The sequence below is a fragment of the Chelonia mydas genome, chromosome 12 (assembly GCF_015237465.2).
Source record: "Chelonia mydas isolate rCheMyd1 chromosome 12, rCheMyd1.pri.v2, whole genome shotgun sequence".
NCBI lineage: Eukaryota > Metazoa > Chordata > Testudines > Cheloniidae > Chelonia > Chelonia mydas.
The window spans coordinates 37,907,680-37,930,032 of NC_051252.2; the positions used below are offsets into that span (position 1 = coordinate 37,907,680).

At 42.2% G+C, this 22,353-nt stretch overlaps 1 protein-coding gene across 11 annotated transcripts in view; it reads left to right on the top strand.

Moving 5' to 3' along the window:
* Window positions 1-22,353, top strand: part of ZC3H18 (zinc finger CCCH-type containing 18) — a 59,211-nt gene that overhangs the window by 3,273 nt on the left and 33,585 nt on the right. For 4 of the 11 annotated variants that reach the window (XM_043526187.1, XM_037877574.2, XM_037877576.2 and 1 more), the window contains exons 2-6: window positions 6,572-7,179; window positions 12,279-12,363; window positions 19,740-19,888; window positions 20,206-20,298; window positions 20,533-20,690. In XM_043526187.1, the coding sequence (XP_043382122.1) occupies window positions 6,589-7,179; window positions 12,279-12,363; window positions 19,740-19,888; window positions 20,206-20,298; window positions 20,533-20,690 (1,076 nt within the window). In that variant the 5' untranslated portion in view covers window positions 6,572-6,588. Of the gene's footprint in view, window positions 1-6,124; window positions 6,318-6,571; window positions 7,180-12,278; window positions 12,364-19,739; window positions 19,889-20,205; window positions 20,299-20,532; window positions 20,691-22,353 lie in introns of those variants that run through there. The other 7 variants (XM_043526186.1, XM_043526188.1, XM_043526191.1 and 4 more) reach the window with 5 other exon arrangements.

Below are 22,353 nucleotides of genomic sequence, written 5' to 3' on the forward strand. Positions count from 1 at the left end.
AAGAAGTGGGTCACAAACCCCAAATTGGATGAGAATTCTATACTCAGTTTTCCCCAACCATTTATTAAGTGTAAACTCCTCAGGCACCATAATAACGTAACCATGAAGTCACACACAGTCCCCTTGGGTATTCTGATCTATCTTGCCATCCAGGTATCCTTGCCCTTGTGGTAGATAGTCTCTTGCATCAAAATTTACAATAATATTCAGTGTTTTATTCAGGTCCCAGGATATTAGAGAGACAAGGTGGGATGAGGTAATATCTTTTATTGGACCAACTTTTGTTGGTGAGAGGGACAAATTAAACTCTTGTAAGCTCGAAAGCATGTCTCTGTCGCCACCAGAAGTTGGTCCAATAGAAGATATTACCGCACCTCCCTTGTCTCTCCTTTGACAGCGTTACTTTTCCAGACAATAGAAGTTGAACATAGTCTTGAGCACAGGACCAGAAGCTTGGAATTCCTGAGTTCTCATCTAGGCTCTTTGCCTTGGGCAAGTCAAAGAGTGCTTCTCAGGTTAAAAATTATGTTTAAAAAAATAACATTCTTATATTATGAACAGTACTTTGACTGATAAAAATGGAAATAATTTTTAAAATCTCTTAATTAGTTAAGATGTTTTTTATTGCATTTGTTTCCATTTCTAAATTTCATTGTGAAATTTCTCATGCATAGCTCCAATGCTGTCTTGTTTAACTTGCAAAAGTGCAGAAGAATACTTTTGTATTTAAAAAAACCTGTTAATGTTTTTTTTTTTTTTTTTTTGGGGGGGGGGGGGGGGGGTTAAGAACATTTTTATTGGTCTTTGGTTTGGTACAAGTTTATTTTAACATAACCCGAAGAGGGGTAAATATGAACAGGCTGCCCTTTTCACCTCTCCTCAGTAAGCAGATCCATTTTATGTACTGTAAAAATGAGGATAACTTAAATACCTGGCAGTGATGGCATGAGGATTAGTTCATATTTACATCTAAAAACCTACATTAAAACAAACTGAGTTTGCAAAGTCAAACACTCAAAAGTTAGGAGATGCCAGAACTCAGGTTGTCTGTGCAACCTTCATTTTGCCACGTCATGCATCTGCGTTATGATAGTCTTTTATGATCACATTCTATTTTCTTTCCTCAGGATATCTGCCTCATTCAGTGTGCACAGGATGGGCCTGCTCTGGGGATGAATCCTGACTGCATAGTGAATGAGGCTTTTTGTCTTTAGCACCCCTGCCTCGTGTGTCACAGATCTGGAACATGTATAGTGAATGAGGCAGGGGATTGCAGGAAAAGAAGAATGTCACTGTAGCGAATTGGATTCTATCCCTGCCTCTGCCACAGAATTCCTATGTGATAGGCAACTCACTTAAACCAAAGTTTCCATAGGTAGCCATTGTGTGTTCCTCGTTTTCTGGGTACCCAACAAGAGACACTTAGGGTCAAAGTTGCGGAAATGCTGAGCACTCACAGTTACAGCTAAGGTCACTGGGAGCTCTGCTCTGAATAGGCAAACCCTTGGCATCTCAAATTGGGGACCCTACATTAGTGTCACACTTTTGACTTCACCCTTCTGCAGTCAGGTCAGCTGGTTTCCTCCTTTATGTTGCTTGGCATGGAGGGAGGAAAGCAGAGGCTTTGAAAGCACAGGAGAGACAGCCTCCCTGCTTTCAGTTCTGGTGTCACGACCATTGGCAGCAAGGGAGGTGCAATTGCAGGGAAGGTCCTGCTCAGCTCCTGCAGCCTTGCCAAGGAACACGTTCAGTTGCTCTGTGGGGATAACACACGCACAGTCCAGTCACATGTAGAATCTGTGAAGGGCTGCAGAATGCTCAGTAAAGGCAGAATCTTAGGAGAATTTATCTACCAAAATCTAGCAAGTCTCAACTGAGCATATGTGAACTAGATTTTTTTCAAAGGCTTATAATGTGGTCAAATGTAGGTGAATTTTCATGAGGACGGCAAAAGGTACATCCCTGGCATCAGCACAACCCTGTCTGCCAAATTTAAAATCCCAGATCCAATGCATGAAGGCATTTTTTTAACTTGAGTGAAACCAACATTTTTCTATAATCCCATTCTCAGAAACAACTGAAATGTTTTAGATGAAACTTTTAGAAGAAAAAAAAACCCAGCCTGGTTCAGGAACTGATTCAGGTTAAAGTTTGGCCAAGTTACAGGCAACTGAAAACAGGGTTTTCTAATGGAAAAAGTCAGGCAACCTTAAACAGAGGTGGCCCCACCCATAAATTATAAAGTGGTTTTGAAGTGCTGTAAATTGAAGGTAGTATTTATTAATTGGTTTATTGCCACATAACTCTAGGTTATAAGTCTTGTAGCATTATATGTGGATTGGTAGTTCTCAAAAAAAAAAAATTTCACTTTGTATTTCTCACAAATTTGCCTTTAACCCGTTATAAATAGGGCCAATTTTGTAGGTCAGAGTTATTCCTTTTCTTTGAACAGATTTGTTTAGTTCACCTCCACTATATCAGCAAGGCTCTCAGGCAGTCGATGCATCTCTTCCTGTCCTATCATACTTCTGTAATAGTGCTCCAAATAAAGCTGTTGCAATGTTAGACAGCTTCCTCGCTTGCTTTCCCTCCAGTCCTCTGGACCTGTTTGGGGAATCTGAGACCTCAGAGACAAGTGTGTCATCTAGGGCCTAGGCATCTCCACGTCGGCCAGGGCAGGATTGATTGATTGCTGTGGTAAGGTGGTAAATGCTGTCAGTCTAAACTTCTTGGAATAAAAATTGGACTGGGATTTTCACTAGCCTTCCTTTCACTGAAAGAACAACAGTTAGTGGCCTGCAAGGAGAATGGTGGCCACTGCTGTCCCCATGTTAGTATAAAAAATTGTCACACCATTTTATCTCCCCACTTTTTTCCTGGTTCTAGTTCCACTTTGTGATTCTTACGGTGGGTTTTCTTGATTTCCATATAGTTGCTTGTGCATAATAATCACAGCATTCCTTCGTCTTGGCGTAGTTTTTCTATTGTACTGGTGAACTGAGGCAGAGTGATGGCCGTGGAGATTGACCAGCTGGCTGAACCGAGCACCCTCTGCGTATCCACGTAACAGCAGGCAGTGCAAGCTTCCCATGTGCGCTGCCTCATCAGAGTAGCTTTAGAAATGACCCAACAGAGGAGGTCTGAGACCTGTTGCTGAGGATTGGTATAGGGAAACTTGCAATGCTGTTGCTGGGAAGCAGGAAATATGTAGTGAACTAACATGAACACTCGCCTTCGTGAATGTGATCATTAAAGACAGCACTGGTTTTATATACATTTGTCCCTTCCATCACTTCTTAGTGGCGCTCGACAGAGGAGAGAGATGTACCAGGACTAGACTGTGTTCCTGTTGTAGTTTTAGTAACAGCCAGCAGAGGTGAACGTTTATACTCAGCAGCTAAATTGATAAAATGAGCACAAGCACGTTTTCTCCCACTCCCTTCACAGCCCCTAATCTGCATCCTCTTTCTAAACAACTTATTTGCAGTAGGTCAGAAAACAAATAAATTCCCCTAACTCATCTTTGCTTGACAGTTTGTACATTTCTCCAGGCTTGTTAATGTTGACCTTTTATGTGAGATGTAACAAATTGTAAGTAAATTGCCATGCATGTGCTGGAAAGGGTAATTTCGAAGGCAGTTAGATAATTAAAATTGTCATAGAACTGTTCTTACAGAAAGTAACAGTTTGTGACTGACATTTGAGTTCAGCATCAACCTTTAAATGTTTTTAAAAGCACAATTTATTTGAAATCTGCCCCATAATGTACTTAACTGCCCAGAGCTGCAATTAGCAGGAGGAAATTAGCTATGTTATTATTGATCTTTTAATTTCTCAATAAAATCACAAAGTTGGTCATTTGAGGAAGATCTGTGTGCTGAGAAACACTAGAAGCTACTACTAGGGCTAAAATGTGTCTTTACCATAATCTCAGTGGTAAACTGGGCTGACTGGGGGTGACAGCGATCCATGCAGGACAGGGGGGGCTGCTGGAAGAAGGCACAAAAACAAAAGTGGGAGAAAATTAAGGCTCTCTTGTTCCTGTTTTTAACAGATGAGTAAACTGAGAAACCCAAGCTAAGCAACGTGCCCAAGCCAACACAGCAAATCAGTAGCAAGGATTGGAATTCCAGAGTTCCTGGTTTCCTACCCTGATCTCTAACTACTAACCCATGTTGCCTGTAACACGCTTCCTGTCCCATTTCAGAGCTGAGATCCCAAATTCCATAATAATCAGCCAGGGTCTGGTGTTTAAAATTCTGAGACTTTTTGTTGTTGTTGTTGCTTTTTTCCGTCTTAAAATCTATTTAGATTTCGTGGCAGTATGCTTAATCACTGGAGACCTAGCATGCCCCTGTCATAGTCTATTGCCTACTTCTAAGGTAAATGGCAGCCTTTTTTGCTACAGTCTGGGTCAAAGAAACTCAGTAGGGAAGAGTGAGTGAGCTAGTTGTGGATCAGGAGAGGAGAAAATACTGCTCAGCGGACTGGTGGTGGTAACTCTTTTTTCACACAGAAGTAGAATTAATGGATACAAACTGTTTGAAGGAGACATGGGTGGTCTCCTTAGAGAAGCTCCCTTCTGCCTGGTTTAATATAATATTTTGTATATGTAGCATCTTTCATCTAAAGAGTTTAAATGTAATCAGTGAAAGTCTGGCACTTTATGCAGCTCTCAACTGCAGTTGTTCCACAAAGTGAACAAGCTTTCAGGGATCTATAATGGAGAAGACTCAATTGAGTGAAGCATGATACATATTTTGGGGGATGGAATCGGTCTGTGAGAGGAATTTAATAAAACTGATTTCAATCCCATGATTTTTCTTTCAGCCATAAAGCTACCTTAACAAGCCCAGTACCAGTTCTCCTCTTGACTTATAACCTCTGCCTCCTGCCCTCCCAAACCTCCATGATTACAGAACACTTTCACAAAGACAAGTCAGACTATGTGTGTGCGTGTGTGTGTGTACATATATATATATATATATATATATATATATATATATATATATATATATATATATATATATATATATATATATATATATATATATATATATATATATATATATATTTTTTAAAAAATTAATGGTGAATTGAGTACTTTGGAAGAGCGTCAGATTGACAATACTGGGAATTGAAGGCCTCTGTTTAATCATCCCATAGGTACAGGACGGAGAACTACAGTACACACTTCCCCATGCTACACCATTAGTTTGCCTCTCCAGCGTTCTGGAGGAGTAACCTCTATACCCTGTTTAGACCCATGCCCATTCAGTCCTTGGCTTCTTCTGAGACTGCCAACTGGTGCCAGTTATTGTGATCTGTCTGGTGATATGTACTTTGTTCTGAGGGTTAAGGTAACTGCATAGAGTACCAAACAGCTATCAGATGGTAACAACTGTACTTGGAGGTCAGAGGACTTATACCTCATTACCAGCTCCCTGGGCCATCCAGTCCCCTATAAAGTCAGCCTTCTCCTTTGTGGAACACAAATGCGTTTGATGTATTACTTCTGAAATACCTTCTGCCTTGCCTCTTGTCATTACTGTACTTATCTTTTCTATCATAAGCAGAGACCTAATTTTTAAATGTTCTTATGGACCACACAAAAAAGACACGATAGAGCACATGGACATATTTGAAATAGAAACATTTACTTAAAGATATTTTAGATACAGTGTTACTATGTAGAGAGGGGGGTGCTTAGTCATAGTTTTGCATTCTAAATTTAACTTTATCCAAAATTTCTTAATAATCTAAATCAGTCACACACACATACAGTTTTTGTTTTGTCTTTGCTCTGGCCAGTATATATAGCTGCTTTTACCAAAGTTCATAACCTGGAACACAGCTTGTAATCGGAGGAGCTGCACCATCCATTGCTCCCATTTACTTCAGATAGATTTTTGGGAACTGAGCACTTCTGAAATCAGACCCTGTTTGTACAGCGCTCACCAACCTCTTGATGAAATACAGCTACCTCTGGGGTGGAACGCAGCAGCCATTTTACACCAGCAGTGCTGTCTGCCGCTTTTAGAAGGAGATGTGAAAAATGACTTACGCAGTTGAAATGAGAGGGGAATTACTTTATGTAGACAGAATGTGATTATCTTGGATCTTTAACCATGTCTGGTTAGGTCTTGTATTTTACATGTCATCCTAAAGCTGCGGCATATCACCACGCTGAGGTTCTAGTGAAGTATTGTCCTCTAGGGAAGAGTACCACACCGTTTCTTGCAGCATCTGGAATTTTTTGGGGAAGTCGCCTATCCAAGTAGTGATCTGGCCTGACCCTGTGTAGCTTGGAAAAGCAGGTGAAATCCTTATCCAAGATTGTATCTGTGCATGCACAAGGTGTAGCATCCCATTTAACTAGTCAGTCTGGGACAATACTGAAATAAACAATTTAAGCTGTTTGGATATTTAAACTTCTTTCATTCTGTGGAGTAAGCTGAGACCATACATTCAGGCAACACCTCCTCCAGTAGAAAGATACAAGCTGTATTCCTGTATTTTATGAGGACAAGGTTTTTGTTCCACATACTAAACGTACTGTGTTTGCCCTTAGCAGACTACCAAGTACTGATGGATGTTTCCGACAGTCCTGAGCAACACCCCTGCTCTCCCGAGGAGGAGGACCAGCAACTCTCAGACGACGAAATCCTGAAAGAGAGTGGCTCAGATCGGGAACTGGATGGAGAGGGTCATGGCAACATTCTGGAGGAAGAGGAAGAGGAGGATGCAGTCAGGGGACTGAGTCAGGGCGAAGAGGAGAACCACTCGGATGAGGAGGACCACTTAAGTGAAACCAAGTCCCAGGACTCTGACAGTAATGAGCAGAGCAGGGAGCTGAAGAGCTCCCCGTGTCTCAGGGAGGAGGAGGAAGACCGGACAAATGACCTTGGAGACGAAGCGTCCTCTGTCACCCGGGAACTGGATGAGCATGAATTGGACTATGATGAGGAAGTTCCCGAGGAGCCAAGTGCGGCTGTTCCAGAGGATGAGGCCGAGAAGGCGGGGGGTGAGGATGACGAGGAGGAGGAGAAGGGAGATGATGCACCTGAGGATGAGAAGAAATCGAACAGTAAAAGCGATGATGAAAAGGATGGCCAGGATCCTCTCAAAGAGAAGAAGAAAGAGGAAGATGATGGAGAAATTGATGATGGCGAGATTGATGTAAGTTTGAGTTATCCTTAGACAGGGGACGGAATTCAACAAGCCTGTGTGGGCTGGGGAAATCTGTTGTTCTGCCCTTGGATTCAGAATTAGCTGGCTCTTAGGCTGTCGTGCCCTGAACATCTGTCATATTTGATGTGAATATCTTCAGTAGCTTTTTTTGGGCCTAATTTATGGCCTATAACTACTGTAGGCTCTCAAACTGTCCATCACTGCCCATCCCTCACACGCTCAGGTTATGCCCCAGCATATATATGAGGAGCACACTTCTGAAAAGGAAGGTCTGCTGTGTACTTAATTGTGACTTCCGTTGCTGTGTACTCTGGAAAACCCTGTTGCGCACAACATCTGTAAAGATCTCAAGTAAACTTGGTCCTGATCAGTGCACAGGGTCTCCAGAGCTTCAGCTTTCTACCTTTGCTCACAAAGGACTTTTGGGTAATGCTAGCACCTACTTAGCCAGCCCCATGCTAGGCGCTTACAAGCTATGCCATCACTTGTACATTGTTAACCTACCAGGCTCTAATGGCTCCTGCAGATGGGATGTCTGGCATGTGTGGCAAACCCATGTGCTTAAAATAGATTGTATTGTTTGTATGCAGTAGTGCCTTAAAACCCTAGTCATGGGTCAGGACCCCATTGTGCTAGGCACTGTACAAACACATAACAAAAAGAGCTGACAATCGAAGTAAGTTGTTGTCTGACATTTGGGTGATGCACGCTTCCTGTGGTGACCTATCCGAGTTTGTACTCAGAAAGGCAAAGTGACCGATCCCATTAGGAATTGTGGTCGGTAGTGCTTACTTAGTACTTTGTGCCTGGATTGCTGTATAGCAGCACTCATCAGTCACCGTGTGCAATATTAGTGCCATTTTACAGGTGGAGGAGAATGAGTTGGCGGTGAAATGACTTTCTCAGTACCACAGATCAGGGACTAGAACCCTTCCTATGGGCTCCCAGTCTTGAGTTTCAACCACACTTCACTCTGACTACTGGGAATGTAAGACAGCATTTAAAATATAAAAGCCAAGTGGTTAGCATTAATTCCTCTATGTCAGAGATCCAAGTGCAATTTCTTGGCTCTGTTTCTTGTTCCCCGTGCAACTGGGCAGGGAAAGTTTGTCACTGCAGCACCTCTCGATAATCAAGCAAGGAAGCAATGGCTTTGGGAAGGAGTCATTTCTAGTCCTACTCAGCCAAGGAAGGTTGCCCAAATCTGAGAGCTAGGAGGGCAGGGTAGAAAAGTAAGAGGTTCTTCACTGACGATTAAGGGAGAGGAAGTTAATTGGAGGAGACGTGCAAAATAATCGTCTGTCATTTCAGTTTGTTTCCCAGTTGGGCTGCAGCTGGCAGTGGCGTTTTCTGAAAGAGGTTCATAGCTGAATGGAAACTGTAGTAGACTGGCGTTGGCTGAAGTTAGCGTAGAACCCAAATTATGCATTGATGTCTGGCTGAACTACCTCTACTGTGGTAAAACGTTCAGGAAACTGGGGTGAATGACAGAGGATTTAGCTTATTAGGGCTTTTTCAAAGAAACCTCAAGTCCTTTTTTAATCCAGTAGAAGTGTGTCCTAAATCTTGTAGGTAGAATACAGTAACAAAATTGATCTTTCCTGCATTGACCACCTGTTTTCATGTTTAATCACGTGATGCTTTGGCTAACTCAGTGGTCAGGATCACAAGTTTCCTCTTAAGTTCTGCTCACTGTGGAAGGTGATCTGATAAAATACATTCTATATTTTCAAATGACTCAAACGTTCTGACTCAATTTCAATACAGGTTAGACATGGGGTGGGCAAAATACGGCCCACGGGCTGGATCCGGCCCATCGAACATTTCTGTCTGGCCCACCAGGCTCTTTGGCTGCCCCCTCGTGATCTCTGGGTGGCTAAAGTCCCGTGGCATAGCGGGGCACTCAGGCAGGCTGTCTGCCTGTTGTGACCTCACGCCGCTCCTGGAAGCGGCCGGCTGCTGCTAGCGTGTCTCTGCGTGCCCCTGGCGGGAGGGGGAAGCAGCTCCATGCGCTGCCCCCACCCCCAGCACCATCCTCAAAGCTCCCATTGGCCGGAAACTGGCCAATAAGTGCTGCGGGGGTGGTGCTTGTGGGCACAGGGAGCGAACAGAGACCCACCGCTCTCCTCCCCCCAAGGGGCATGCAGAGACAGTGCCAGCAGCAGCCTGCCGCAGCCGATTCCGGAAGTGGGTGGGGCCATGGCAAGCAGGCAGCCTGCCTGAGCCCTGCAGCATCGCCGGCTGGGAGCTGCCTGTGGTAAGTGCCTCCCGGCCAGAGCCTACACCTTGCACCCCCTCTTGGACCCCAACCCCCTACCCCAGGTCAGAATCCTCTCCTGCACCCAAACTGCCTCCCAAACCCCACAGCCCCTCCTGCACCCCAACCCCTGCCCCAGCCTGGAGCCCCCTCCTGCACCAAACTCCCTCCCAGAGTCCACACCCCTCACCCTCTCCTGAACCCCAACATGCTGCACCAGGCCGGAGCCCCCTCCTGCACCCAAACTCCCTCCCAGACCCCACACCCGCTCCATTAATATGGTAGAAATGTGCGGCCCATGTTGACTTACCAAAATCATTGGAGTGATCCCCCTGCGAAAATTATTGCCCACCCCTGGATTAGACATTTCTGTGTTACCTGAAATCCTTGTGGTGGGAGAACCCAAGCAATTAAATTTAGTGGATCCCTAAAATCATTTCAGAATAACTTTTTTAACATGCATCTTGATACAACTCTAAAGCGACTGGGAGTGGCTGGCTCACTACAAAAGCAATTTTCCCTCTATTGGTATTGACACTTCCTCATCAATTATTGGGAGTGGACCACATCCACCCTGACTGAAATGGCCTTCTTAACACTGGTTCTCCACCTGTAGGTAACTCCCTTCTCTTCAGGTGTCAGTATATTTATGCCTGCATCTGTAATTTTCACTCCATGCATCTGAAGAAGTGGATTTTTTACCCACGAAAGCTTATGCCCAAACAAATCTGTTAGTCTTTAAGGTGCCACCAGACTCCTCGTTGTTCATACTAAAGCATTCCTCCCAATTGCTAGGGATTCCTGGGAATGCTGTCCACACTAATATGCAAGATGAATTTGCACTCTGAATGGCTTTCATACATTAGCTTATAACGAAGATCCCAGCTGTCTGATTCTCGTTAGACCGCACTGAATTAAATACTCTTTTGTTCAAGCACCAGGTTTGCAAAGATTTCACACAATTCTATTGAAAGGAGCTGCGTTAAGCTGGCTCTACCATTCACATTATGTTGAATGCAAGACCCATCTTTTTTGGGGGGAGATGTTAATTTGTCTGCAATTTATGCTGTTTGCAGACATTTTTAGCTTGATGGGGAAGAAAAGCTAGCACAAGATTTAAATATTTACACCATTTGCAGGCATTTTTAAAAAGGAGCTCTGGCCCAAGAGAATCTTGGAAGGAATATAGTGAAAGAGATATTAAACAGTGAGTCCCTGGAGAGCTGGGTTATCCAGAGCCAAGTGGACATTTCTTCTAGTTTCCAGCTATTACGGTGATAAAAATACATAAAACGCTTTCTTCATATAACTTTTCCATGGATGTAATCACTGTAGTTGCTACAGGGATGTCACGATTGCCAGTGAGAGGGAAGGTGTCCACAAGACACTCTCTAATCTCTGAGGTAAAGAAGCTGAGAGAGGCAAGATAAGGTTCCAGCACCTTTTTGGGTACATCTACACTGCACATCTACACTGTGCTTCCCAGAATGGGTAGACAGACACACGCTAGCTCTGCTTGAGCTAGCATGCTACAAATAGCAGTGTAGCCAAGGGTCGCGTGGGCAGCAGCTTGGGCTTGTTGATGGAGTATATATTCAGGATGTCCAGATGTGTTTGTGAGCAGGTGGCTTAGCCTGAGCCACTGCCCATGCAACTGCTGGCTACGCTGTTATTTTTAGCATGCTACCTTGAGGAGAGCCAGCACATGTCCATTTGCCCAAGCTGGGAAGCATGCTCCCAGCTGCATTGTAGACATACCCTTAGTCGGAACAGCTGTCATTCTTGCCCCTAATGCCTTTGATGTCGCTTGTCACATGCATATTTTCTCTCCACTGGACCCCTTTTAAAAAAAACCTCCCTTTGACCTGACAAATCCAAGTGGCTAAAAGCTTTTTCCGAAAGGGTTTCCTTTGAGAACAAAAGCAAAGGCCTGCTCTGTGAAGCTACACTTGTTTTATTCTGTGGACATACATTTCTTTTCATAAATCATATTTTGATGTCTAATCTTCCAGGATGACTAATCTTGAAGGCAATTTAGAGAGCTTCTACGCGCTCCATCTTCCTAAGTTTCTCCCTGTGCTGTATCATGGCTCTTAGTTTATGCCAAGTTCCATTATAAGCCATGCTGGTTTGTGAGTCAACACTGAACTCCTGAGCAGTGTTAAAAAATAAAAGGGTAGGAATGGTGGAGAAGGGAGTGTGATTGAACTGCTGCAACAGGGGACTATGAAAACAACAGACCGAACTTCCTCCCTGAAAGGCTGTTCAAGAGATTGTCACTACGCATGATAAAGAGGCATATTCAAGTGGGTGTTATAACACAGCAATTGTCCTCCAGAACTTAATATGTACGTTCCCAACATCTGTCTCAGCTCTCCTCACCAGTCACTCTTTCGGGCTGGTCTGTATACAAGAGTCACAGCATTGTAATTAAACGTGCATTTTAAAATTGATAAACCAAAGGAGGGACTCAAGATAAATCAGTTGATTTCAGAGTGTTCACTTGGGTTTGGCCCAGTTTAACTAAAACTATTTTAAAACATGGAAAATGGGTGCATCTTAGAATCTGAAGCCTTGTCTAGGTACTAAGAAGCTCTTGATTCTTGCAGGATTTCCAGTCTCCCCTGGAACACTAGAATTAATACCCTCCCTACCCTTTCTTAGGCATGGGAAGGTCCACAGTGCATATCCCACTGTTATGTTCCCAGTTGCCCCACGACACACATTCCCAGTAACTTTGGAGTTGCTGGCTTTGATTTTACTGTGAAAGAGTCTGTGGTTTTCATGATGACTTGACTCTTTTAAGCATCTGTCCTTCTGTGCCTTGCAGGATGATGATCTGGAGGAGGGAGAAGTTAAAGATCCCAGTGATAGGAAAGTGAGGCCGCGTCCCACCTGCCGATTCTTCATGAAAGGTAACAATATACTACAGCAGAGGGAGTGAATCGAGCACTCCTTGGCTTCTCTTGTTCAGTTGTGCAACTGTTATACTACTAGTCACATGAGGCATGTTGTCCCAGACATCACTCAGTATCACCTTTCTTTTCCATGGTGGCCAAGTGCTGATTCTACTCAAGGCCAACATGCAAAATATGTAAAAACTGTTCTGTCTTAAGTGCAGAATTCCTCAAATAAAGGATGACTTACCGCACCTGGAAATAAAATTCTTTTCAGACATCCTCTTAATAATCAAATATTGCTTAAAATGTTTTTAAAATATTACATTTGTACAAATTAGAGATGGAAAATACTCATTTGTTCTTGTCTAGTTCATGCCCGGCTGGAGCAGAATTGTTCCCTGCACTCCAGTATCCAGGTTACTTCTATAAATCTCAAACAATAGGATTCCACTTCTTCCTTTGAGACATTTATTGAAATGTCTTTTACTGAAGACAAGGCTAGAAATAATGTTGCATTTCGCTGTAAATGTTAACTTGGTGTGTCATGTTCCTTTCCTCTCAGCTCCACCAACACAGATCTGCTCTGTATTGCATTTGACTAATAGTGTCTGCCTTTTCTACCAAGCAGTGCGTTGCGTGTAAATGTACTGTTCTGAAATGCAGAACATTTTTAGAAACTGTCCATAAAGAGTTCCAAAGAAGCCCAGTGTTAAAGGCAGACGTAGCATCGGGATTGATTGATTAGGTGAGGAATGAAGGTGTCCCTTTTAGCACAAAACACTGGATTCAGACTGAGTAGGCTACTAGCGTAGTCTAGGAAGAGAAGCTTTTTCCCTCAGTATAGAACATCAAAAGCGTGAGCCCTATTAAAGTATGTGATACAATACAATCTGGATTAATGAAATTTTAGATCTTTATGGTCTTCATGATAACAGATCATAATGGCAGAGTCCTCACTTAAGGTGATGACACTAAACGCTGGTGGAGGGATTACTGTGACAATCTGTAAGCCTCATCAGAGCCACGTAAAATACAGGACAGCGGAAAGGAGAGTGTGGAACGGGAGCCATGAATCCTGCAACAGGAAGTAGTGCACGCTATTATATTTTAAAAAAAAAAAAAAGGCCTGGTAAAACACTGGGGGCAGATAATGTATCAGCATAATTGTTAAAAGTGATTGATGACCACATATTGATCTCATGTGGAAAATTTGCAGTGATGTATGGATGATTAGAAACTGACCATATGACTGGCCGAATGAAATCTTTCTGCCTTTATCAGAGAAAGGAGACATAACAGAGTGTAGTAACAATCATATTATCTCCCTATTATCGCACACGGGCGAAATTCTGCTCTGTGTAATCTAGGATTGCATGAAGGAATGGTAGAAACAGAAACCACTATAACAAGCCGGTTTCAGAGAGGGACGAGGCACACATGATCAGATCACGAGCATCACATATAAAATGATAGGGTCTAAATTAGGTGGGGTCTAAATTCCCACTCAAGAAAGAGATCTTGGAGTCATTGTGGATAGTTCTCTGAGAACATCCACTCAATGTGCAATGGCTGTCAAAAAAGTGAACAATGTTGGAAATCATTAAGAAAGGGATAGATAATAAAACAGAAAATATCGTATTGCCTCTATAAATCCATGGTACGCCTGTATCTTGAATACTGCTTGCAGATGTGGTCGCCCCATCTCAAAAAAGTTATACTGTATTGGAATGGGAAAAGGTTCAGAAAAGGGCAACAAAAATGAGCAGCTTCCTTATGAGGAACGATTTATAAGACTGGGACTTTTCAGCTTGGAAAAGAGACGACTAAGGGGAGATATGAGAGAAGTCTATAAAATCATGACTGGTGTGGAGAAAGTAAATAAGGGAGTGTTGTTTACTCCTTCTCATAACACAAGGACTAGGGGGTCACCAAATGAAATGAATAGGCAGCAGGTTTAAAACAAAAGGAAGTATTTCTTCACACAACACACAGTCAGCCTGTGGAACTCTTTGCCAGAGGACGTTGTGAAGGCCAAAGTATAACTGGATTCAAAAAGAACTAGTTAAGTTCCTGGAGGATAGGTCCATCAAGCGCTATTAGCCAGGATGGGCAGGGATGGTGTCTCTAGCCTCCGTTTGCCAGAAGCTGGGAATGAGCAACAGGGCGTGGATCACTTGATGACTACCTGTTCTGTTCATTCCCTCTTGGGCACCAGGCTTTGGCCACTGCCGGAAGACAGGAGACTGGGCTAGATGGACTTTTGGTCTGACCCAGTATGGTCGTTCTTATGTTCTTATCCATTATATCATTGAAAAATGCAAGGAGTTTAATCACCTATTGATCATGTATTTCATTGACTACTCGAAATCATTGATACCTTCTGACGTGACTGTCTTTGGAGGACACTGGCAGACCTGGGGATTCCAAAACATCTCAATGAACTCATCACAAGTCTCCACTGTCAGTAACAGACCACGGTGCAAACAGCAGCAGGTGATAGCAACTGCTTTTCCACTGGGTGAGACGAGGGCGTATTCTGTCCCCAAGCCTTTTCAACATGTGTGCAGAATTAGTTACGAGACAAGCCCTGGAAGGTTTTGACAAAGTGGAAGGAGCTGGGATTTCGTTAACAGACACCTTTTAGCCAGCCTCGGATAGCAGTGCTCTTTGCTACAGCCACTGAGGGAAGGCAACATATGTTGGTGTCTGTTTGACTATCCCTGAATGAGGTGAAGATGAAATGCATGCACATTGACATGATTAACAGAAACAGAATACTCGGACAGTACGATTACGTCAGGTTGTAGAGGCTGTAGAGTAATTATCTGGGCTCATGCATACCAACCAAGGTGGCTGTTCCAAAGAAATCAGAACATGACTAGGAATGGCTCATCAGCAATGGCCTCCCTTACAAAAGTTTGGAAACACTGGTATCTCAACATGTACAAAGGTTCGATTGGTGAACAGCTTATTTTTTCCATAGTGACTTATGGATGTGAATTGTGGGAAACTAATTCTGCTGACAAGAAGAAAATTCAAGCCTTTGAGATGTGGTGCTGGCAAAGACTCTTGCATATCTCCTGGATGGGGAAAAAAAAAAAGACACATGCTTATGTTAGAAATATTATTGGAGACCAGCAGACCCTGCTGTCAGAAATCAGTAGGCACAAACTTATGCACATTGGTCCCATCAGGCGCAGAGATGGAAGTAACCTCAAAAGTGGCAGGTTATCATAGTAGAGGACGACCAGCGAGTAGATGGATAAATGATTTGTGGCAGATCAATCAGAGTTCAGCCGCTGAGTGTTCAAAGCTAGCTATAGATCGAAGGTGTCCAAAAATTTTGCTACAATGTCACTAATATTCAGATGTGAATAAATGGATTTTACTTACTTAGGTCTTTATGGACTGGGATTAAAGAGGAGTGCTATTGAGTGAAAAATCATATTTTACTCAACAAATGTTCTTGCCTTTGTTACACACAACACCTGAGATTGGTAAAACAAAGGTTTAGAAACTAACCTGTTTGTGCTTTCTGTTTGCGTTTTGCATTTTCTCCATCTTGACCATTGGAAATAAACTAACCAGTTTCACTTTCAAGATCTGGTATGCTAGCACATTGTTGCAAAGACTGGAGAATGTTTAAAAAAAAAAAAATCTGTTTCCATGGAATTTCTTCAAAAGATGTGGAGACTTGGTTTTGTAAAGCCTTGTTTTTAACTGAATTTAATATGGACCATATTAGACTGAGTTCCTTCAACTTCCCCTTAAAGTTGTGTTCACCCAAATGCTTTTGTTTTAATAGAAATTATAAATGAAATTAACTAACTAAAATAAAGCTAGAAAGGGGGGAGTGGGAAGACTTGCTTTCACTGCTGTGTTGAACATCGATTACACAGGGATTTGTTTAGGATTTTTCCAAGAGCTGAGCATTAAGTGTCGCTCGCCTGTTTTATTGAGTGGCTTCCTGTGTCTAATTGTTTGTTTCCTGTCATGAGTTTGGTAGTGATATCGCTGGAAGGGGTGTGTTCCTCTGTTTGAACCAGGTGAGTTTTCCCTGGGTGGGGTTGTTTATTCCTTCATTCTTAGTGTTGTTCAATCATATTACATCCCAATGCGTCACAGAATTATTGTGATCACCAGTCCCTTATCTCAATATGTGAAAAGTTCAGATTGAATCACGTCAAGCTCTTTTGCCAAAGATACGATCCTTTGGTTTAAGCTTTGTTTGGGTGACCTTGATTTCATCTCTGTCTTCCCCGGTACAGGAAGTCTATAGGAATATTGCCATCCAGGAGCCAAGCTAAAAGCATCATTGTGGGACCTCCGATGCTCAAATTCTAGTCTCTGCTCTTTCTGAGGAATTAATTGCTAAGTGTCATGTCATGTGGCCACATCAGTCCATTTTGATAAATATAACTGATTCTGTGAAATAATGTATGTTTATAACCCATCCTAGTGGAACACCTAATTTGTAGCCATTCTACCACATGCACAAGGGCCTCTTACTTGCCAGGAGTAAGTCTTGCACTTGACATATTTCAACAAGAAATAAAAAATGGTCTGTGTAGATTCTTATTAATAGTCCCAGCATTCAACTTTCAAACCCTTTACACCTTTACTGGAGATTAGAGCTGTCAATTAATCACAGTTAACTCACGCGATTAACTAAAAAAAATTAATCGCGATTAAAAAATTAATTGTGATTAAAAAAATTAATCGCGATTAATGGTCGTTTCAATCGCACTGTTAAACAATCGCATACCAATTGAAATGTATTAAATATTTTGGATGTTTTTCTACATTTTCATACATGTATTCTGTGTTGTAATTGAAATCAAAGTGTGTATTATTTTTATTACAAATATTTGCACTGTAAAAAGGATAAAAGAAATAGTATTTTTCAATTCACCTCACACAAGTACTGTAGTGCAATCTTTGTCGTGAAAGTGTTACTTACAAATGTAGATTTTTTTTGTTACATAACTGCACTCAAAAACAAAACCATGTAAAACTTCAGCGCCTACAAGTTCACTCAGTCGCTACTTCTTGTTCAGCCACTAACTAAGACCAAACAAGTTTGTTTACCTTTACAGGAGATAATGCTGCTCACTTCTTGTTTACAATGTCCTCTGAAAGTGAGAACAGATGTTCGCATGGCACTTTTGTAGCCGGCATTGCACGGTATTTACGTGCCAGATATGCTAAACATTTGTATGCTGATGACGCTTGTTAAAAAAAAAAAAAATGCGTTAATTAAATTTGTGACTGAACTGCTGGGGGGGAGAATTGTATGTCCCCTGCTCTGTTTTACCTGCATTCTGCCATATATTTCATGTTCTAGCAGTCTCAGATGATGACCCAGCACATGTTCGTTTTAAGAACGCTTTCACTGCAGATTTGACAAAACGCAAAGAAGATACCAATGTGAAATTTCTAAAGATAGCTACAGCAGCCGACCCAAGGTTTAAGAATCTGAAATGCCTTCCAAAATGTGAGATGGACGAGGTATAGAGCATGTTTTCAGACGTCTTAAAAGAGCAACACTCCAATGCAGAAACTACAGAACCTGAACCACCAAAAAGGAAAATTAACCTTCTGCTGGTGGCATCTAACTCAGATAATGAAAATGAACGTGCGTCAGTCCGCACTACTTTGGATTGTTGTCAAGCAGAACCCGTCATCAACATGGACGCATGTCCTCTGGAGTGGTGGCTGAAGCATGAAGGGATAAGTGAATCTTCAGCACATCTGGCACATAAATATCTTGCGACGCCAGCTACAACAGTGCCATGAGAAAGCCTGTTCTCACTTTCAGGTGACGTAAACAAGAAGCATTATCTGCTGAAAATGTAAATAAACTTGTTTGTCTAAGCGATTGGCTGAACAAGAAGTAGGACTGAGTGGATTTGCAGGCTCTAAAATTTTACGTGGTTTTATTTTTGAATGCCGCTTCTCTTGTACATAATTCTACATTTGTAAGTTCAATTTTCATGATAAAGAGATTGCACTACAGTACTTGTATTAGGTGAATTGAAAAATACTATTTCTTTTTTTTTACAGTGCAAATACTTGTAATCAAAAATAAATATAAAGTGAGTACTGTACACTTTGTATTTTGTGTTGTAATTGAAATCAATATATTTGAAAATGTAGAAAACATCCAAAATATTTAAATAAATGGTATTCTATTGTTTAACAGTGCGATTAAACACAATTAATTTTTTTAATCGCTTGACAGCCCTAATGGAAATATTCAAATATATTATCCTCTCTTAATGAGTGAAGTCAGTTTTATAAAGTTCCTGAAGGGGGCACACTAAACCTCTTAGAAAACATGAAAGTACCAAATGACTCAGGTTAACTGACTCCGTGTTATCTTTGATCACATATAAAAGCTCACAGTTTACTTAGTGTCCTGGCAATGGACAGCCTTGGATACTGAATTCCCCGTTAGCACAGAATTTATACAACACAGACAGTGTCAAAGTAACTTTCCTTTGTGTGTTGTCCTGCCAATGTGTCTCCACCTTGACTTGGAGGGACCACCTTTAGGGGTGAGAATGTGGTTAAATTTCTGTGTTCCGTTAACTTTTCATCGCTGATGCTGAGACTGCCAGTCAAGGTTGCAGTTATAGCAGTGTTGTGTGACACAGACACCTATCAGGATCTCTACTGAAGGTCCATCAAATGATTTCATGTGAGCAGCTAAAGGGAAAAGCAAGTTCTGTTACCTACTAACCTGAGCTAAATTCAGACCAGGAACTAGCCCATATCCCATTACAAACGCCTGAGTTCCCCATGGGTATGATAACTTCACCTAATCCACCGAAGCATCGTAAGTGGACTTTCAGAGGAGCCGATGTGAAACGGTCTCTGGCCCCCTGAGAATGTTTCTCCTGCTCCTGTGCAGAATCAGCTATTAGAGGAGCTTGGGTTATATTTTTCCTCCCTATCACCAGACTGTGTATTTAACTCAGACTGATGCCTTTAAACTTCTTACTCGGTTATTTAGTTTTGAGCTATAAAAGTTCCTAACTATGCTCTACGCACTTTTTACTTATAAAAGTGCACACACAACTCTCTGGATCACTACCCACATAAACAGCCCTCCCACCCTACCAGAGTAAGTGTCTTGGGTTTTTGCTCACCCATGATCCCAACTGAATTCATCTCGCAGGGAAAGCCCAGGCAAAAAGGCTTTGCGGGGTGCCCTGAAAGTAAGTGACGGTGGACCAATGTGGGGAGCAGAAAGGTCATGGCTCTGAAAATCAGAGATGTTCTCTCCTGGAAGACTTCAGATAGTTCTGGAGCTGAACAAGATACCAGAGCTTCCAGGTGTTTGACTATTCTGTACAGCATTTTAATAAGATTTCTGTGCTTTTTCACAGGTCACTGTACTTGGGGAATGAACTGTAGGTTTATCCATCCTGGTGTGAACGACAAAGGGAACTACTCCTTGATCTCCAAACCAGACCCTTTCTCACCCAACGGCGCTCCTCCCATTGGCCCTCACCCACTGATGCCAGCAAACCCTTGGGTATGAACACAACGGTTTGCATTTGTGGCTTCTGCGTTTTTTGCTTGTTTAGATCTGCAGATACATTGCAGGCGTTGAAGGATTTGTTTTATTTGGGCTGTTAACTTAGCAAAATCAAATGTTCTTCTGGGATGCATAATTCTTAAGAAGGCCCTTTTTACAACCTCTAGTAAATGGTAATAACTTTTCAGGTGTGCCCTACCGCTTGTGCCCTACTGATGTTTCGCCTGGATATTCGCTAACGTTCACAAAGCACCATTTTCCAATTCTAATATCAGCCTGTGTCTTTTTCCCTTTCCTTCTCATTTTTCTAACAGGGTGCGCCTGTAGTTGATGAAATTTTGCCCCCACCCCCTCCAGACCCTCCAACAGAAAGTGCCTGGGAGAGAGGACTCCGGCATGCTAAAGAGGTAAAGCTTTCTGATTCATCTTTGTGAGCTAACAGGATAATGAGATATTACATGTTTTGTTTCAAGTAGATATCCAAACCCTAACTGTTCATGAGAATTGAACAGAAGAGGGACAGGTTAATTAGGAAGCAGATCCCTCACTAGTGCTGATGTGCCATTAGTAAGCTGAACTTTGCCCTCCATGCCTCAAAATTGTTGCTTCCTTAAAAAGCTTTTTATTGTGCCTCGTGACAGGTATTAAAAAAGGCAACAATGAGAAAAGAACAAGAGCCTGATTTTGAGGAGAAGCGGTTTACGGTGACCATTGGAGAAGACGAACGTGAATTCGACAAAGAGAATGAATTTTTCCGGGACTGGAATTATCGCATCACTAGAGATGTCCGAGATCCAGCGTAAGATGTGGCTTTGTGCTTGTATCCTTGCTTTTTGGAGTAGATGAGTGGGAAGTAATCCCTGAATGTCTGTTTGCAGTTAACCTTTCACTCCAATTGTGTAGAAATACACAGCCCTCTGAAGATTAGCCAAATGTATGTAACAACATCAGAAACATGCCAGCAAAAACTATAGGCCCTACTGTTACTTGGCATGCCTCAGCTTGGTCCTAGTTCAAAACCAGTTTTCCTTCTATGCTTTTTTAACTTTATTCCTTCAGAGTACTTTGCTCTTGTTTCTTCAGAGCCTGATATGCCAATTTGATTGTCTTGTTGCATGTTGCATTTGTCATGTTAGTTTGGGCTAGTGATTTGTGTTCCTTTTGGTATTTACACAACTCAAACATACACTAAAAAGTGAATATCATGTGTGTGTATACACCAATACCCTGCATCACCAGAGCAGCAGTGACACCATCTTGACTGGGTTAATGCTTATTATAAGTCTAAGGGCAGCAATCATGGTTGGCATGGCACTAGATCAGCCTCTGACAGCTTAGCCAGCCCTTGATTAATCATTTGATAGGTCACCAACCAGAAGACTTCACCTACATGCAGTCAGGACTTGCAGAGTGGGAAGATTTTGGGAATGGGAAATGTCTGAAACATCAAACCTGCAGGATTTTTGTGAGGTAAAACTAAGTGGGAGTGATGGAAACATCAGTCAGCACCCTGCTTTGGGGACTGGAAGCAGTTCATGGCTTCAGCAGGCAATATGACACCAGTTACCTTTAGGAGTTGGTTTTCTGGGGTTTTTTTAAGTCGTATGGACTAGAAAATAATTTAAAAACATTAAGGCATAAGTTCCGCAGGAACTAAAGGGTAAGCCCTGGTGTGTGTAGACACCACACACACACACCCCCCATACAAGAAAGCATTTGCCAAGCCTTGGTTGCAGCTACTTTGACTGTGGAGGAAATGAAAACATAAGAGGGGCAAATGAAACTGGTTGGTTGTTAGGTGCAGATTTGCCCTGTAATTAAACATAATTCCTTTTCCACATTTTCACCATGAGAGGGACCATGCACCCAATTCTGCAGGTGGTTGCAGAACAGTAACTCCCTATATACAGTAAAAGCTAACGTCAGTCATTCTGTAACCTGCTTTTATTTGATTCTTATCTTAGCATATCTGCAACATTCCTCAACTGGCATGTGACCAGGATTCATCACCAAATTTGGTCCGCTGGTTGGATCATTAGGTTCCCCGGCCCAGGACGGGTACTGACAGGGTGCACAACATGAACAACTGATCCATGCCCCTCTATTTGATTCTGAAAAACTTTCACACGTAACCAGTACATGTTGTCCCTAATATTATTAACAGGTTAACTACAACGCCGGTATTACAGATTCTTAAATATCTACGTAGTCAAAGCCTGGATTGATAGTTTCTGCCTGGGTTTTAACATTGTGTAAAACCTGTCCTCTTAAACCTACAAATATTCAGGTTATTATTTTACAGAATTGAAGTAGTACTCAGCAGAGACCCCATCAAGAACAGTGCCCCATTTTGCTAGGCACTTGTACTCTCCTTAAATAGTTAGTTTAACCTTTTACTTGTGTGCAGCAGAGTTGAACAGAATTCATAAAACTATAATGAATTGAGTGCTGAAAAAGTGATC